The following is a 20,344-nucleotide window of genomic DNA, read 5'->3' on the forward strand; positions in this document are numbered from 1 at the left end:
TTCTGATAATGCTGTTGAGCTGAAATTCTCGAATAGGTGTAATTATATGGTGATTTCCTGGTTAACTAGTTCTTTATCTCTGATATAGCCAAGAGTGTTCAGTATTCTGAGACTGCTGAGTGTATTTGGAAACAACTTGAAAGTAAATATGGCACCATTAATGGAACTAAAGTGTTCGAGATCAAGAAAGAATTGGCTTCTACTTGTCAATGACCTCTTGACATAGCATCATATTTTAACAAATTAAAGAAGTTGTGGGATGGGTTAGCATTCATGCGTAAAAATCCATTAACCCTTGCAATTGTGATCTACAAAGAGAGTTGGAGGAGGACAAGTTATATCAATTCCTAATGGGGCTTAATGAGACTTATGTTAGTGTCAGAATTATCCTTCTAATGATGCAACCACTTTCTTCCCTTGACAATGCCTATAATATACTACTTCAAGATGAGAGTCAAAGGCATGTCAATTCTCCTCAATTCAATTCAGAGTCAGCTTCTTTTAATGTCAACAATCTCACCAAGCCTCTTCCTCCTCCTAAACAACAGTACACTCACAAGGTTAATTTTGACTAGAGGGTAAATGTTGATCAAAGAAATTCTATGTTTTGCAAATATTGCAAGAATCCTGGACATTTAATTGATAAATGGTACAAGCTTCATGGCTTTCAGTCAAACTTCAAGTTTTCCAAGGGAAGAAGAACTACAGCAAATGTCGGTACTGAACCTAATATTAACCATTATGCTACTGGTGTTGGTTCATCCCATCCTCGTTCTTCTAGTTCCAGTTATTTAGAGCAAAGTTCTGTAATCCCTGGGTTGAGTGTGTAGCAGTACAATCAGTTAATGAGTTTAGTGCAGTAGTCACATGTGTCAACTTCTGATTCTCAACACAATCTCATAGCTTCTGCCAATTTTGTTGGTACCTTACTGTCTGCTGATTTGTGCAATAGTTCTAGTTCTAATTCATACATGCTTTCTCAGGCTGTAGGCTTAACTTGGATAATTGATTCTAGGGCTATTGATCACATGACATCTAATAAGGAATTTTGTTCTAATATAACTCCTCTGGTTGTTCCCTATCTTATTTCCCTGCTGTAACGACCCGACCAGTCATTTTGAGCATTTGCACTCCGCTCGCTAGTTATCGAACATGAATAGCCTCGTATGATGTATTATGACTTATGTAAATCGTCAGTTTTAGTTTTCAGGATAACCGGGATAGAGTTAGAAGAACAATTCTCAATTTGAAGCTTTAAATTTGAAAGGTTTGACCAAGTTTTGACTTTTTAGTAATTGATCTCGTATTTGGAATTTTATGATTTGGTTAGCTCTGTTAAGTGATTTGGGACTTATGGGCGTGATCGGAATGTGTTTTGGAGGTCCATGGAAGATTTAGGCTTGAACTGACGAAATTGGAATTTTGACGCTTTCCGGTTGGTAGTGGAAATTTTGATATTGGGGTCGGAATGGAATTCGGGAAGTTGGAGTAGGTCCGTTGTTTCATTTTGGACGTGTGTGCAAAATTTCAGGTCATTCAGATGAGGTTTGATAGACTTTTTGATCGAATTCGGAATTCGGAAGTTTGGAATCCTTAGGCTTGAATCCGAGGGTGATTTGATGTTTTGATGTTGTTTTGAGCGTTCCGAAGGTTGGAACAAGTTTGAATGATATTATGGGATGTGTTGGCATGTTTGGTTGAGGTCTCAAGGACCTCAGGTGAGTTTCGGGTGATTAACGGACCAATTCTTGGTTTTGGAGAGTTGCAGATTTTCTGGTTTTTGTTGCAGAAGAATTTGTTCTTCGTGTTCGCGAAGATAGTCCCGCGTTCGCAAAGAAGAGCTGGGCTTAGAGGAGATAATGTTCTTTGCATTCGCGAGTTTGGGGTCGCATTCGCATAGGTTTGGATTCCAGTGAATTGCGAACGCATGAGAGGAGTCGCGTTCGCGTAGGGTAATTGGAGCAGCTGGGACCCCAAGAGTTTTGTGCTTCGCGTTCGCGTAGGTAAGGTCGCGTTCGCGAATTCTTGGACAGTTGAAGCTTCGCGTTCGCGTGGAGGATGTCACATTTGCAAAGGAAAAATATTTGGTCAGTGGAATTTTTTGCTTCGCGAACGCGAGGGAGCTACTGCGTGCACGAAGAAGGAAATAATCCCTAGGCAGAATGTTTAAATAGTTGTCTTAGTGATCTTTAGCCCATTTTTCACCATTGTTGAGCGGTTTTGAAGCTTTTTGAGAGGGATTGAAGAGGGAATCGAAGGGAAACACTTGAAGGTAAGATTTTTGATCTTAATACTCGATTCTATGGTAATTTCTAACTAATTGGGCATGAAATTAATGGGATTTAAAGCCTAAAATTTGGGAATTAGGGCTTGAAATTGGAGTATGTAAATTGGGTATTTGAGGGGCCATTTGAGGTCCGATTTTGATGTTCTTAGTATGTATGGTCTCGTGGGAGGATAAGGATTCTATTGATATGATTTTTATCGAATTCCGTTACGTGGGCTTAGGGGTCGGGTTTGGCCAATTTCGGAATTTTTGAGTTCATTTGATTATTTTCGCTTGGGCTTTGTTCCTTTAGCGTGTATTAATGATGTGAAACTGATTTTGGTTAGATTCAGAGCATTTGGAGACCGATTGGAGAGGCAAAAGGCATCGCGGGTTTGAGATTGGACCGATTTGAGGTAAGTAATGATTGTAAATATTGTCCTGAGGGTATGGAACTTCAGATTTCACATCATTGTGTTACTTTGAGGTGACGCACACGTTAGATGATGAGCGTGGGGTCGTGCACCGTTGGGGATTGTGACTTGGTCCGTCCCGTACGTCTATTAAGTTGCGCGTTTGATTGAAAACTATTTGATATCATTGTGTTTTGGAAACTATTACTATGTTTTGGGCTGAATGCCATATTTGGGCCTCGTGCCAACTGTTTTGGACCCTTAGGGGCTTTTACTACTATTCTTCACTGCTTTTGACTTATTATTTGTACTCAGTCATGCTATATTTCACTGATTTCATAACTCAGCCATATTTACTTCGTTTTGATACTTTAAATGATATTTTGGGCTGAGTTTCTTGTTTTACTGTTGCCCGAGTGGCTTGAGAGATTTCTGACTGAGTGAGGCCGGGGGCCTGTGTTGTGATGATATTATGTGATCGAGATGCACGCCGCAACAAGTTGTTATTGGTTCATGATATTGTGAGGCAGATGACCTGATTGATTTATGCCACGAGGTGGCTTGTTGTTATGTGAGGCCGAGGGCCAAATTGATTATGCCACGAGATAGATTGTTATAGTGCTTGGGCTGTAGGAACCCCTCCGGAGTCTGTACACCCCCAGTAAGCGCGGGTACCCAGTGTGAGTGATCTGATGTAGCTCGAGGGGTTGTTGTTGATTAATGTTGTTGCCCGAGGGGCGGTTCTTGATTCATGTTATGCCCGAGGGGCTGATTACGAGTGATTGTGAGGTAGCCCGAGGGGTTGGTTCTGTTGATATTATGCCCGAGGGGCGGTTTATAGTACATGCTTTGACCGATAGGATGTTTATATTTCTACCCTTTTTTCTCACTATTTTCATCACTCATTTGAAACTATTGAAAGATGTTTTAAAAAGGTTTTACTGAACTGAGTTATTTTTACGAGTTTTATTGATTTACAGTATTGATTCTGCACATATACTGTTTTGTTATGGTGCTATGACGTGAAATTACCTGTTTCTCACTGCTCAGCTTCTTTTACTTTTATTACTTACTGAGTTGGCGTATTCACATTACTCCCTGCACCTTGTGTGCAGATCCAGGAGTCTCGGGGCACGATAGTGAATGCTGATCAGTCTTCCAGCAGGTCTCCGGAGTTGACTAGATAGCTGCTTGGCGTTCACAGCCCAGTGCTTCTCCTTCCTATCTTATTCAGATTGTCATAGTATTTAATTTTCGAACTATGTTGTCTTTTCTTGTTCCTAGACGAGTTATAGTTGCTCATGACTGGTGACACCCCGATGTCGGGCTTGTGTTATATTTCGCACTGTTTATTCTAACTTATGTTATGGGGTTTTAGTAAATTAATGGCTTTAAATGACTTATTATGAATTTTTGGTTGGTTTTGGGGTTTGTATCGGCTGGCCTAGTTTCACGTTAGGTGCCATCACGACCGGGTCAGTTTTTGGGTCGTGACACCTGCCTAATGGATATAAAGTAAAAGTGACAAGCACTGGTTCTTTTGCCTTGAATCTGTCACTCATTCTTCTTAATGTTCTTTATATTCCTTCTTTCCACCACAACCTCTTTTCTGTACATAGACTCATACAATAGTTCAAAAGTTTTGTTTTGTTCACTTATGACTCTTGTTTGCTTCTACCACGGGGCCCTTTTCTGAAGAAGTCTTTAGATCTTGGTAAACTTGATATTGGTCTCTACAATTTTATCTGGAAAGACTTCCCAATCTCGAATTTTTATTAATTTACATTCCATGAATAATGTCCTTTTTTCATCTACTCATTCTGTTTCTGCTTCCACATGTGAGAATAATGTTGTTTCATCTAGTTTTCCTCCTATTGATGCATCTTCTTGTAATTCTAATCCTAGCTTGCCTAATATATGTACTATTCCTTTCCATTCTACTTCTACTGATATGAATAAAATGGATGTGATTTGGCATTAAAGACTTGCTCATGTTTCTTTTATTAGAATAAAACTTATTTCTGGTTTATCTGATTCTTTATCTTCCAAACAACCTTTTATTTGCAATGTTTGTCCCATGCCAAGGCAAACTAGGATGCATTTCCCAGACATTTCTATTACTACTGTTAAATCTTTCTAACTTATTCACATTAACACTTAGGGTCCTTACCATACTCCAACATATACTGGGGTTAGATATTTCCTTACCATTGTAGATGATTACACACGAGCTACTTGGACATACTTAATAGGGGCCAAGAGTATTGCTTTTACCTTAATCAAGGCCTTTGTTGCAATGGTTAAAAATCACTTTTATGTCCCTGTCCAAACTATTAGAAGTGATAATACTCTAAAGTTAGGTTCTAGTTCCTCTGCTTCTATTTTTTTCTTAGAGAATGGGGATCATACACCAGATTAGTTGTCCTTACAACCCTCAACAAAATGGGGTAGTTGAAAGAAAGCATTGAATCCTTCTTGAAGCATCTAGAGCTTTGTTGTTTCAATCCAACTTGGCTACTAAGTTCTGGGGTGACTGTTTATTGTCAGCAACTTATATCATTAACAGGTTACCTTCCAAACCCCTCAATGAAAAATCCCCATTTGAAATGTTGTATGGTAAGGTGCCTACCTATTTCCATCTGAGATCCTTTGGTTGTTTATGCTATGCCACAATCCTCGTACCTCATAGGGATAAGTTTAACCTAGAGTTACACCTTGCATTTTTCTTGGCTATCCTTTTGCCTAGAAAGGGTACAAGTTATACGATTTATCTACAAGGAAATGTTTCATAACCAGGGATATTATGTTTCATGAGCATTATTTTCCTTTTTTCTAGAATAGAAATGTGCCTGCTCCTTCTCCCTTTCCTTCTCCTATTTCTCTTGTACCTGATTCTTCTTCTTCTTCTTCTTCTTCTTCTTCTTCTTCTTCTTCTTCTTCTTCTTCTGTTGTGTCTCTTGCACCTTCTCCTTCCTCTTCTAATTTTCTTTCTTCTCCGTCTCCTTCACCTTCCCCTACTTTTTCTCTTTCAGATTCTTCTTCTAATGTTAGTTCTCCTTCTCCACCCATTATTCAGCCTCCTAGAATATCTTCTAGATATCACCATCCTCCTACTTATCTCCAGGACTACTTATGTAGTTTTCCTTCCACCTCTTCTGCTCTAATACAGTCCTTCAACATGCTGAATTTGAATACCTGGCACATATTCTCAAGCAACCTCCATCCTAGCTTGGCAGAATGCCATACAACATGAGTTTGATGCTTTAGCTATCAATCACACTTGGGATATTATTGCTTTACCCAAAGGCAAGAAACCTATTGGTTGCAAATGGGTTTATAAGGTAAAATACAAAGTTGATGGTAGTGTAGAAAGGTATAAAGCTAGGCTTGTGATAAAGGAGGAAACACAGGTAGCAGGTGTTAATTTTCATGAGACTTTTTCCCCTATTGTCAAATTGTCTACAGTTAAATGTCTCAAAGCAGTTGCTGTCAAAAGAAAGTGGCTTTTGTTTCAATTAGATGTAAACAATATTTTTTCCATGGTGATTTGGATGAAGAGGTTTACATGAAGCTTCCTCCCGATCTTTCTATTTCTGCCCCTTCTCCTCCTTCTGCACCCTTAGTATGCAAGTTAAAGAAGTCTCTTTATGGTCTCCGACAAGCCTCTAGGCAATGTTATGCTAAGTTGTCCCATGCTTTATGTTCTAAGGGTTTCACTCACTCTGTTAATGATTACTCTCTATTTGTGAAAGGTTTTCCTGGTTCCTTGATTGTGTTAGCAGTGTATGTTGATGATTTCATATTGACTGGGGATGATCCTAATGTTATTCTTAATTTGAAGCTGTTTTTAAATGATCAGTTCAAGATTAAAGATTTGGTTGCTTTGAATTATTTTTTGGGCATTGAGGTTTCCTCTCTTTCTTCTGGTTTGTTGCTCAATCAAAAGAAATTTATTTCTAACCTTTTGTCTGAGTATAATTGTTCAGATGTTTCTTCTGTTATCTGTCCCTTGGAGCTTAATAACAAGTTATCTCCTGATTTTGGTGACGTGTTGCCTCAGCCTGAGACTTACAGGAGTCTAGTTGATAAATTGCTCTTCCTTACGCATACTAGACCAGATATCTGTTTTGCGGTTCAACACCTAAGTCAATTTTTAAAATGTCCTCGAGTTCCTCACATGTCTGTTGCTTTACATATTCTGAGATATCTAAAGGGTACCTTGGATGTTGGGTTATTTTTCTCCAACTCTCCTGATCTTACAGTGACTGCCTATAGTGACAGTGATTGGGGTGCTTGTGTTGATATCAGGAAGTCTGTGACTGGATTTTGCATTCTTCTGAGGGATAGTTTGATTGGTTGGAAATCTAAAAAGCAGCCTGTCATTAATTTCCCTGTCTTTTGCCGAAGCTAAATATAGGGCAATTAGTAAGGTTGTTGCGGAGTTGACTTGTCTAGTTCGTCTTTTATCTGACTTGCATGTTTCTGTTTCACTTCCCATTTCAGTTTTTTGAGATAATCAAGCAGCTATCCACATTGCCAAGAACTCCGTTTTCCATAAGTGCACCAAGAACATTGAGATGGACTGCCACTTTATTTGCACCAAATTGGTTGATGGGCTCATTCACTTGGCTCATGTTTCTACTTCCCAGCAATTGGCAGATATTCTGACTAAGCCTATGACTGGGCAGAGTCACCTTCATCTTCTTTCCAAGTTGCAGGTGCTTTCCCCCTCCAACTTCCGGGGGGAGGGGGGGATTGGACTCGGAGACTATTTGGCTTCTGGACCTCGGCAAAAATAGGGCCAAGTTTGTATAAGTTTATTTGTATAGCCTTTTACTAGTTTAGTCCACTTAGTATTCTGGGTTTTGGCCCAATGTATATATAGCTTATTTTGTATACATTTTGATACTTTTGTTATTCTGAAATAATGAAACAATCGAGAAGCTTTTCCTCTTTTCTTTGTGTTCTCTTCATAAACCTTAGTTAATCTCCCTTGACGATTTCATGATTTTCTAAAGTTTTCATATACTATATATATAGTACTGCAATGTTATGCAATTCCGGCAAGAAACTGATTTTGCTTATCATTTAATGCTTTTACTTTGAGAAGTTAACAATGGATATGAACACGGACGTAATGCAGGTATTGCGGGTTAAAATGAATTAATAAGATGAGGTAGGTCACAAGTTTCATGGTAGAGGATGAAACACCAGAAGAAAATATCTTTTCAGTGCCATGACTTGAAATTACAAATTTGCTAAAGCCACTTGACGAAGATAAGGCGGCTCTATGAAAGTAAACATAATGCAGTTTTGTCATGCTGACTGGAAATTTATTACAAAGTCTACACTATCTTCCACTATATGCTACAGGGTAAAGAGATATGGGAAATTAAGGAAGCAATACACATTTTTTATAAATTCTCAGGCGAGCCATTTGCCATTACTTCTAGTTTCATAGAGAAAAGACTTGGGCTATCAATTTTAATTTTGAAAATAGGAGACGTTATAGAAAGGACCAGTAGGGATAAGAAAATTTCCAAGTTGCCAAGGGAACAGTGGTTAGTCGACCAATAGTTAAGGACAAAGCAAGGAAGATTTGATTTTGAACTTGAAATCATCAAAATTTGCCAAAAAAAAAAAGAAGATAGTTATATATGTATGTGAATGGACAAAAGGGAAAATGATTAGCATCCAAACAAAAACGTATGAATCGTCTGTACAAAGGAATGGTCTCTATATCCAAGCAAAACGACTGCAAGTAGCAGCCAATGCAGATGACAAGAAAACAAATAAAACAACCGACCCAAAAGAGAAATTAACCAACCATTTTCACACATTCATATCCTATTCCTTACCCCATTTCGGATGAGATAAGATTAATGAGCTTCTGCCACGTGTCACCCCTTCTTATGGCTTATGGAAATAGCTTAACTCAACCAAAAAAAGGAAAAAGAAAAAAATAACATCTCCCAGTTGCTACCCTTCATGTGGTCATTAATTATGTAATGTCAAGAACCACATAATCCAATGGTTACCATTAGACTAAGATGAGGTTAGCTTGTTTTGTGTCCGTTAGATGGGGAAGCTATGTGAAACCTTATCAATTATCATTATATATATCATGGGAGGTACATATCAAATAACCCTCTTGAAAGCAAAGGTCAAGGGTAGCAATAGCTTTAAGCTTAGAAATTATTTCAGAAATGGCTTCCTCAGTTATGTCCTCAGCAGCTGCTGTTGCGACCGGCGCTAATGCTGCTCAAGCCAGCATGGTTGCACCCTTCACTGGCCTCAAGTCCGCCTCCTCCTTCCCTGTTACCAGGAAACAAAACCTTGACATTACCTCCATTGCTAGCAATGGTGGAAGAGTTCAATGCATGCAGGTTTGTAGTGCATATTATATGGATTTAACTTGCAATATACTGATAGTACTATAAAGAACTTTGCACCATCAGTATATGTCACTAAGTGGAGTAACATTTATGGAGCTTGTTTAAAATTATTTATTTGGGATACATGTAGGTGTGGCCACCAATTAACAAGAAGAAGTATGAGACACTCTCATACCTTCCTGATTTGAGCCAGGAGCAATTGCTTAGGGAAGTTGATTACCTTTTGAAAAATGGATGGGTTCCTTGCTTGGAATTCGAGACTGAGGTCAACGTCTATTATAAATCTTGCTACTATTATCAAGCATATATACCTAACATGAATTACTCAATCCTAACTAATTTGGGATCAAATGTAGTTGATTAATGGTATTTATTTCATGTTAATGTTTTGTTTATCTTGTGGATATGTACAGCACGGATTCGTCTACCGTGAGAACAATAAGTCACCAGGGTACTACGATGGTAGATACTGGACCATGTGGAAGTTGCCCATGTTCGGGTGCACTGATGCCACTCAGGTCTTGGCTGAGGTAGAGGAGGCAAAGAAGGCTTACCCACAGGCCTGGATCAGAATCATTGGATTCGACAACGTCCGTCAAGTGCAATGCATCAGTTTCATCGCCTACAAGCCCGAAGGCTACTAAAATCTCCGTTTTTAAGACAACTTACCGTATGGATTCAGGGGAAGCTTGTTTGAATCTCCTTGGGCTTTCCCCCCGGAGAAACTGTTTTAGTTTTCCTTCTTCATTCTATTCAATGTATGTTTTTGAATTCCAATCAAGTTTATGAGATCTAATAATGACATTTAATTTGTTTCTTTTCTAATATATGCTTTTGTAACCTGTTTAATTTGTGGAGTATGTTAATTTGTTCGAGTAGTATCTGCAGTCTCAATGCAATTGCCTGCACAACTATGTCAATTTTAATTTGTTCGAGATTTTTCTGATTTATGTTGGGCTACCAAAAATAGATACCTTCAACTAAACATTGAAAAATTTCCCCCTTCAAATTATGAAATACACTAGACCAACTACTCCTTATGTAGTAATCTGTAAAAATGGAAAATAACTTGCTATAAAAAATTTCATTTCTATACACTATTGAAAACTTTATTACCCTAAATGTTCATGTTTAGTAAATTACCCTACCTACACAAGTTTTGTTTACAAAATATATACATTCCACCTTAAAAAACTCTCAATCCATTATTAGTGCCTTCAATTAAGGGATTTAGTTACACCCTTTTCCTTTTTTTTCTCCTCTTCTCTTTTCATATTTTTCCTCCGCCTTAAAATATAGTAATCTTCCTATATATATTGTTTCTGTTTGAGTAATCTTCCTATATACATTGTAGATATGTAATCAGATTTTGAGATGGTCATTTCTTATCTTGTCCAATTTATTAGTGGCAAAGCATAAATGATTCGAATGATAGAAATGAGTATTCACTGAAAAATAAGAGAAACTGAAGAGTAATGCATCCAAGGCGCCAAATCTTATGGATATTTAAATGCTGCTTTAACCTAGAGGCTCACTATATAAGGATAAAAACAGATGTAGCAGACATGAAAAGTGAGGTTACAGGCAGTAAATAGACTATCTCAGTGTGTCCGTCTAAACACAAACATTAGTAGCAACCATGAAGAGCTGATTCGAAAGGGATATACTTTCAAAACCTTGTATAACTCTTCAAATAAAATCATAATGAACTATGGTTTACTATAAAGTAAGAATATAAGTCGAGCTTTTAAATCTAAGCCATGACTCAAACAGAAACAATATATATGATAAGTCAGATTCCAGATTTATGATATATAACTTATCTACAATTTTCACACATTATTTTTACCTATTTAAATACAACTACAATAACATATTTAAATACAAATTTTATACAATATATCTTTTGTATATTTTGTATCTAATTTATACATAATAAAAATAAATTTCATACAACTAATTATATATTATACAACTTATCTACAATTTTTATACATTTTTTCTACTCAGTTATATACAACTACAATATCATATAACTTAAATATAATTTTTATAGAATGTTATTCCACTTTCATACAATAGTTAAATAAATAAAAGAAAAATATATAAACAATAGAATACAATTTTTCTACAATTTCTGCAGTATAATGTATGTCATGTCTTCTTCTTCTTCTTCTTCTTCTTCTTCTTCTTCTTCTTCTTCTTCTTCTTCTTCGAGTTTCAATCTGAAATTCAGCCAAAACCAAGTCTAATCTTCACCAAAGCCCCTCAAAATTGAGATATAAACTCCAAACTATATTCCTAATTATTTGCAACAACACCCAATCCAAACAAATAATGATTTTTGAAAACTCAAATTCGAATTCAAAGTCTCAAAACTTTTTAATGGCTGTCAATAGTGGAATTTCTACTCTCTTTTCCTTTGCTTTACATTACTGAAATTTAGGATTGAAAGACAGAGAGAGACGTAGAGAGAATTCTCAATTCTTTGCAACAACATCCAATCCAAACAAACAATGTTTTTTGAAAACCTAAATTCGAATTCAAAGCTTCAAAACTTTTTAATGGTTGTCAATGGTGGAATTGCTGCTCTCTTGTGCAAGATACGCGAGGAGGGGGAGGGGATGTGGAGAGAGAAACGTGGGGGAGTGGAAGATATGTTAGAGTAATTTTAGGACACTAATTATTATCATTAATTCCCTTAAAATGTACATAAATAGTAATTGGGTATATAAAATGTAATTATAATAAAATTTGTGTAGGGAGGGTAATATAGTTTCATATAGTGTATAGGAATGTAAAAATTTCTAAATTATAATCAGCGAAAAGCCCACTAGTCTATACTATATTAAAATCACGAAGCCCCTTAGTGAAATATTGTTCGCCTTTTTTATCCTTTAAAAATAGATTTTATATTAGTCAAATTTGTAATTTAATTATATTTCTAATATTTAGGACTTTTTGATCAATTAGTTATTAAAACCTTCCTTACTTGTACTATGTAAAAAGACCTAATATTTAGGATTTTAAATATAATATACTTGTCTTATAAGGCTATACTTACGACTAAAGTTTCACGGCATTCCAAGAGTTATCATCTATTTAGGGTTAAATCTTTATGGATACGACCATACCAATCTAAGATGGACAAGAACATGTTGGACTACTTTTTTCTTCTATAATGAGGGATCACGTTTAGTTTGAACTACCTTAGCTATAGTTGGAATATCGGTTTTTCAACAGGTAATTTAATTTTTTTATATAATATGAATTCTCTCTCAAAAATTACTCGAAGCATGTATTTCAATCAAGAACAAAATATGAGATCTAGCATGCTTCTTACTTGTATTATTTATCCATCTTGTTATGATGTTATTATATTTTTTAATAGTAGACTTTTTCAAGAGTTGTCACACGCAGAAAATATGATGTCTTTTTTGAGGTGATTTAATTTTTGTTGTCGATTATATGCACTTTCTCTCAAAGACAATGTCACCTATCTCATTGGAGAACAAAATAAGCCTACATCTATAGTGTTATTATTGTTTTTCACAAAAATTATAATCTATTCTATTTCGTGTCTCACACCTTCATGTAACATATCTATTTGGAATAATCAAATAAATAATACTAGATTCTTCTTCTTCTTCTTAAATTAAAATTCACAAACTTCAGAAAAGTTAGAATTATTAATATATTAAAAGAACGAATGCCTTTAACAAAATGTCGCTATCTTTTTTATCCTTTAAAAATTGAGTTCACACTGGACAAAATAATCATTTTATTATTTTTCTAATATTTAGAAATAATCATTTAATTAATCTCATACTATTTAGAAATAGTTATTTAATTAATTTCTTACTATATAGGAATAGTCAATTAATTATTCTCCTAATTTTTATAAACTAGAAAAAGTTTTTTCATTCAACGCCATTTGTATTTAGGAGTACTAAATTTCTTCTTTTAGGTTTCATAGGATGTTTCTTTAGTTAATAAAATTCTTCCTAAAAGGTTTCTTTTTTTGAGTTCTCCATTTAGGTTTAGGAGGGGTTTTTCTTTAGTTAACAAAATTTTACCTAAAAGTTTTGGTTTTTATTTTCTTTAGTTAATAGTTTTGAGGTAGGAAAATTAGAAAAGTTTCGTGCTAACTTTTTAGGACTACTTTTTTTAGAGTCGTCCCGTGATTTAGCAAGGTTGGGCTAGAATTTTTGGAGCCCGTTTAAAAATGAGGCTTTTAAGCCCGACCCAAGTAAGCCCGTGGCCCGTGAGGCTTGACTGAGGCTGGGCCGGGGCCGGCCGGCCCGTGGGTCTAATAAAATATTTATTTAAAATATATAAAAAATAAAAAGTATACTGCCTTTAGAGATGGAAAGTCAGAATTGGATCTTTACTAATAGGAATCAAAACTTGATCTTGAGAAGTTTCAAGAGATGATGTTGTCATGTATTGGAAGGACCATTCTAGAAAATATCCCGATCTTTCAATGATGGTGCGTGACGTATTTAGCATTCTTATTACCATTGTACCATCGGAATCACCATTTAGCATTGGTGGCGTGTTCTTACAAAGTATAGAAGTTGCATTTATTATGAAAATGTCCAAACACTTGTTACTACTTGAAATTGGCTGCACTAGTTTTTCCGAACTCAAACTAGTAATATTTTTTTATGTGAATTTAAATATTATTAATTTTTAAAATTTAATTATTTTTAATATTTAACTAATTAATATTGCATATGAATTGTAGATGAAAGTGAAGATGTTAAGACAACCTTGTCACAAGCGGATTCAAATGTGTTTGATGAAGATGATGTGTTGGATATCTCATAAGCAGCATGAACGTTCTCTTGAATAGTTTGTTTTAAGTTTTGACTTTTAGTGAATGAAATATAGTCCTTTCTTTTACTTTTTTTTAGTATTTATTGTGATATATTGGAACAATATAAAAAGTTATTAAGTTTTGCGAATTTTTTCCAATAAGATATTTTTTAACTTTCAAGTAATTATCTTTTTTAGGTCAGAACTTAAAGAAAAATATAAAATTATATTTTTAAAAATGATGGGCCGACACGTGGGGGCCCGCGGCCCATATAGGGCTGGAGTGGACTGACCATTATAAGGCCCATCAAAATAGTGGGCTAGCCCAGCCCGTCAATTAATAAAGTTTTGAGGTAGAAAAGTTAGAAAAGTTTCGGTGCTAACTTTTTAGGACTACTTTTTATAAACTATATTAGGTGAAAATGAGCCTTTTGAACTAATTTATGGATTAGGAGTCTTTATTTTTTAATAATTCTTTTTTTATCTATTTGAACTATATGCAATTTTATATATATACCTAGATTACACCTATCAAATTAAAATCCGTTCTAATTTAGTTTTTGTGGATCCTTTCAAAAGTGTATTGTCTTAAGTAGTAAAAACCTAGATTACACCGAGCAAATTAAAATCCGTTCTAATTTAGTTTTTATGGATCCGCCTCTGACAGTATGCTTTGACAAGGTTCTTCTAATCCAAGTTTAATGACAATTCCAATAATAATCGTAGGACAACATTTTTTTATTTACTGAATTAGCTAAATAGGACATATCAATTTATATAATTTTTAGACACTTGCACTTTTATCTTTTGTATTTCTTCTTAGTTTTAAAAAGAATATTTCATAATGTTAGCGGTGTTAGCTTCTTAAAGTTTTGTATGCAATAATATGGGATACACGCGCAACGCGTGTACCTTAACACTAGTACTATAAAATTCCTTTACACGAATTTTAAGTATTTTGATAACTATCAGTTTATAAAGTCTTTTTTAAGTATTTTGATAACTAACAGCTTATAAAGTCTTTCTTTATTTCCTTCTTGGTATTCTTTTAACTTATTAACCCTAGTCTTGGATAGCAATTAGATATAAAGGAATTTTTCAGTTAAGAATACAGTATCATAATTCTTATACTACGTCATAGTGATGATGTCCATCTCATTGAAGAAGTATTAGGCATGTGCCTAATAAGAGTTTTCTTTGGTTTGGTAGCCAACCTTGTTGACTTGGTTTGGTTGGTAGCCAACCTTGTTGAATTTCTTTGGTTTGGTAGCCAACTTTGTTGAATTGTGAAAAATGTGTGTAAATTGTCAAATATTGTAGGCTTTAGAGGGTGAAGCTTTGGCTATAAAAGGAGAGCTTCAACTCTCATTTCTATACACCAACAAAGAGAGAAAGAAAGAGTGAGGTTTCACAGACAAGGTATAAGAAAATAGTCTGTGAGGAAAATAGAGAGTGAGCGATATTGTAGTGAGGTGAGAATATCAAAAGAGGGTTATTTCTTTTGAGTGTTGTAGTGGTCTTTGGAGTATTTACCTCCGACCTACAAAGTGTAAAATTCCTTACTATAGTGATATCAGTTGCTCCTCTCGGGGTCGTGGTTTTTTTTCCCTTATTCAGAAGGGTTTTCCACGTAAAAAAATCTTGGTGTCATTGTTACTCTTTTATTCTTGTTAATTACCGTATCTCGGTGCTACATTATTATTCCGCTTTATTACCGTGAATATTATTTTGGTAAGGGGTTTATTCCCAACAACTGGTATCAGAGCACGGGTTCTGCTCGTTCACTGAAATACTATTCACTGTCGGTAGTACTATACTTGGTGAAAAAATAAAAATGTCCGGAGTAAAGTACGAGGTAGCAAAATTCAACGGAGATAACAGTTTCTCAACATGGCAAAGAAGGATGAGAGATCTGCTCATCCAACAAGGATTACACAAGGTTCTAGATGTTGATTCCAAAAAGCCTGATACCATGAAAGCTGAGGATTGGGCTGACTTGGATGAAAGAGCTGCTAGTGCAATTAGGTTGCACTTATCAGATGATGTGGTAAATAACATCATTGATGAAGACACTGCACGAGGAATTTGGACAAGGTTGGAAAGCCTATACATGTCCAAAACGCTGACAAATAAATTGTACCTGAAGAAGCAGTTATACGCCCTACACATGAGTGAAGGTACGAATTTTTTGTCACATTTAAATGTGTTTAACGGACTAATCACACAGCTTGCCAACCTCGGAGTGAAAATCGAGGAAGAAGATAAAGCCATCTTGCTATTGAACTCGTTGCCATCTTCGTACGATAACTTGGCAACAACCATCCTGCACGGTAAGACTACTATTGAGTTGAAAGATGTCACATCGGCTCTTCTACTCAATGAGAAGATGAGAAAGAAGCCTAAAAATCAAGGACAGGCTCTCATCACAGAAGGTAGAGGCAGGAGTTATCAAAGGAGTTCGAACAACTATGGTAGATCCGGAGCTCGTGGGAAGTCAAAGAACCGATCCAAATCAAGAGTCAGAAATTGCTACAACTGTAATCAACCAGGTCACTTCAAAAGAGATTGCCCAAATCCAAGGAAGGGCAAAGGTGAAACCAGTGGCCAGAAGAATGACGACAACACAGCCGCCATGGTGCAAAATAATGATAATGTTGTCCTCTTTATAAATGAGGAAGAGGAATGCATGCACCTGTCAGGTCCAGAGTCGGAATGGGTGGTTGACACAGCGGCATCTCACCATGCCACACCGGTAAGAGATCTTTTTTGCAGATATGTAGCAGGTGATTTCGGCACAGTGAAAATGGGTAACACAAGTTACTCAAAGATTGCGGGGATTGGTGACATTTGTATCAAGACAAATGTCGGATGCACATTGGTTCTAAAGGATGTGCGGCATGTACCTGATTTGCGGATGAACTTGATCTCGGGAATTGCTTTAGACCGAGATGGATACGAGAGTTATTTTGCAAATCAAAAGTGGAGACTCACTAAGGGATCATTGGTGATTGCAAAGGGAGTTGCTCGTGGCACGTTGTACAGGACAAATGCAGAAATATGCCAAGGTGAATTGAACGCGGCACAAGATGAGATTTCTGTAGATTTATGGCACAAAAGAATGGGTCATATGAGCGAGAAGGGATTGCAGATTCTTGCCAAGAAATCACTCATTTCTTATGCCAAAGGTACAACTGTAAAACCTTGTGACTACTGTTTATTTGGTAAGCAGCATAGAGTCTCATTTCAGACATCGTCTGAAAGAAAATTGAATATACTTGATTTAGTATATTCTGATGTTTGCGGCCCAATGGAAATTGAATCAATGGGCGGTAACAAATATTTTGTTACTTTTATTGATGATGCTTCACGAAAATTATGGGTTTATATTTTGAAAACCAAAGATCAGGTGTTTCAAGTTTTCCAGAAGTTTCATGCTCTAGTAGAAAGGGAGACGGGTCGAAAGCTAAAGCGTTTCCGAAGTGACAATGGAGGTGAGTACACTTCAAGGGAATTTGAAGAGTATTGTTCAAGTCATGGGATCAGACATGAAAAGACAGTTCCTGGAACCCCACAGCACAATGGCGTAGCCGAGAGGATGAACCGCACCATTGTGGAGAAGGTGAGAAGCATGCTCAGAATGGCTAAACTGCCTAAGTCATTCTGGGGTGAAGCAGTTCAGACAGCCTGTTACCTGATCAATAGGAGTCCATCAGTTCCGTTGGCGTTTGAAATCCCAGAGAGAGTCTGGACCAACAAGGAGGTGTCCTACTCGCATCTGAAGATGTTCGGTTGCAGAGCTTTTGCACATGTACCAAAAGAGCAGAGAACAAAGCTGGATGATAAATCTATTCCCTGCATATTTATCGGATATGGAGATGAAGAGTTCGGGTACAGACTGTGGGATCCTGTAAAGAAGAAGGTCATCAGAAGTAGAGATGTAGTCTTCCGAGAAAGTGAAGTTAGAACTGCTGCTGATATGTCAGAAAAGGCGAAGAATGGTATAATTCCTAACTTTGTTACTATTCCTTCTACTTCTAACAATCCCACAAGTGCAGAAAGTACGACCGACGAGGTTGCCGAGCAGGGGGAGCAACCTGGTGAGGTTATTGAGCAGGGGGAGCAACTTGATGAAGGTGTCGAGGAAGTGGAGCACCCCACTCAGGGAGAAGAACAACATCAACCTCTGAGGAGATCAGAGAGGCCAAGGGTAGAGTCACGCAGGTACCCTTCCACAGAGTATGTCCTCATCAGTGATGAGGGGGAGCCAGAAAGTCTTAAGGAGGTGTTGTCCCATCCAGAAAAGAACCAGTGGATGAAAGCTATGCAAGAAGAGATGGAATCTCTCCAGAAAAATGGCACATACAAGCTGGTTGAACTTCCAAAGGGTAAAAGACCACTCAAATGCAAATGGGTCTTTAAACTCAAGAAAGATGGAGATGGCAAGCTGGTCAGATACAAAGCTCGATTGGTGGTTAAAGGCTTCGAACAGAAGAAAGGTATTGATTTTGACGAAATTTTCTCCCCCGTTGTTAAAATGACTTCTATTCGAACAATTTTGAGCTTAGCAGCTAGCCTAGATCTTGAAGTGGAGCAGTTGGATGTGAAAACTGCATTTCTTCATGGAGATTTGGAAGAGGAGATTTATATGGAGCAACCAGAAGGATTTGAAGTAGCTGGAAAGAAACACATGGTGTGCAAATTGAATAAGAGTCTTTATGGATTGAAGCAGGCACCAAGGCAGTGGTACATGAAGTTTGATTCATTCATGAAAAGTCAAACATACCTAAAGACCTATTCTGATCCATGTGTATACTTCAAAAGATTTTCTGAGAATAACTTTATTATATTATTGTTGTATGTGGATGACATGCTAATTGTAGGAAAAGACAAGGGGTTGATAGCAAAGTTGAAAGGAGATCTATCCAAGTCATTTGATATGAAGGACTTGGGCCCAGCACAACAAATTCTAGGGATGAAGATAGTTCGAGAGAGAACAAGTAGAAAGTTGTGGCTATCTCAGGAGAAGTACATTGAACGTGTACTAGAACGCTTCAACATGAAGAATGCTAAGCCAGTCAGCACACCTCTTGCTGGTCATCTAAAGTTGAGTAAAAAGATGTGTCCTACAACAGTGGAAGAGAAAGGGAACATGGCTAAAGTTCCTTATTCTTCAGCAGTCGGAAGCTTGATGTATGCAATGGTATGTACTAGACCTGATATTGCTCACGCAGTTGGTGTTGTCAGCAGGTTTCTTGAAAATCCTGGAAAGGAACATTGGGAAGCAGTCAAGTGGATACTCAGGTACCTGAGAGGTACCACGGGAGATTGTTTGTGCTTTGGAGGATCTGATCCAATCTTGAAGGGCTATACAGATGCTGATATGGCAGGTGACATTGACAACAGAAAATCCAGTACTGGATATTTGTTTACATTTTCAGGGGAGCTATATCATGGCAGTCTAAGTTGCAAAAGTGCGTTGCACTTTCAACAACTGAAGCAGAGTACATTGCTGCTACAGAAACTGGCAAGGAGATGATATGGCTCAAGCGATTCCTTCAAGAGCTTGGATTGCATCAGAAGGAGTATGTCGTCTATTGTGACAGTCAAAGTGCAATAGACCTTAGCAAGAACTCTATGTACCATGCAAGGACCAAACACATTGATGTGAGATATCATTGGATTCGAGAAATGGTAGATGATGAATCTCTAAAAGTCTTGAAGATTTCTACAAATGAGAATCCCGCAGATATGCTGACCAAGGTGGTACCAAGGAACAAGTTCGAGCTATGCAAAGAACTTGTCGGCATGCATTCAAACTAGAAGACAGTGCTACCTCCTCTGGATGAATGAGACTGGAGGGGAGATTGATGATGTCCATCTCATTGAAGAAGTATTAGGCATGTGCCTAATAAGAGTTTTCTTTGGTTTGGTAGCCAACCTTGTTGACTTGGTTTGGTTGGTAGCCAACCTTGTTGAATTTCTTTGGTTTGGTAGCCAACTTTGTTGAATTGTGAAAAATGTGTGTAAATTGTCAAATATTGTAGGCTTTAGAGGGTGAAGCTTTGGCTATAAAAGGAGAGCTTCAACTCTCATTTCTATACACCAACAAAGAGAGAAAGAAAGAGTGAGGTTTCACAGACAAGGTATAAGAAAATAGTCTGTGAGGAAAATAGAGAGTGAGCGATATTGTAGTGAGGTGAGAATATCAAAAGAGGGTTATTTCTTTTGAGTGTTGTAGTGGTCTTTGGAGTATTTACCTCCGACCTACAAAGTGTAAAATTCCTTACTATAGTGATATCAGTTGCTCCTCTCGGGGTCGTGGTTTTTTTCCCTTATTCAGAAGGGTTTTCCACGTAAAAAAATCTTGGTGTCATTGTTACTCTTTTATTCTTGTTAATTACCGTATCTCGGTGCTACATTATTATTCCGCTTTATTACCGTGAATATTATTT

General features: G+C 36.9%; 1 protein-coding gene across 1 annotated transcript; it reads left to right on the forward strand.

Annotated features, from left to right (window-relative positions):
- The first annotated feature begins 8,810 nt into the window (after positions 1–8,810).
- On the forward strand, positions 8,811–9,899 carry LOC107791770 (ribulose bisphosphate carboxylase small subunit, chloroplastic 2). Its single transcript, XM_016613904.2, has 3 exons — positions 8,811–9,065; positions 9,205–9,339; positions 9,488–9,899. The coding sequence occupies exons 1-3, from the start codon at positions 8,886–8,888 to the stop codon at positions 9,716–9,718; spliced, it is 546 nt and encodes a 181-aa protein (XP_016469390.1). The 5' UTR covers positions 8,811–8,885; the 3' UTR covers positions 9,719–9,899.
- The last annotated feature ends 10,445 nt before the right edge of the window (positions 9,900–20,344 follow it).

This window comes from Nicotiana tabacum, chromosome 3 (genome assembly GCF_000715075.1).
Source record: "Nicotiana tabacum cultivar K326 chromosome 3, ASM71507v2, whole genome shotgun sequence".
Taxonomy (NCBI): Eukaryota; Viridiplantae; Streptophyta; class Magnoliopsida; order Solanales; family Solanaceae; genus Nicotiana; species Nicotiana tabacum.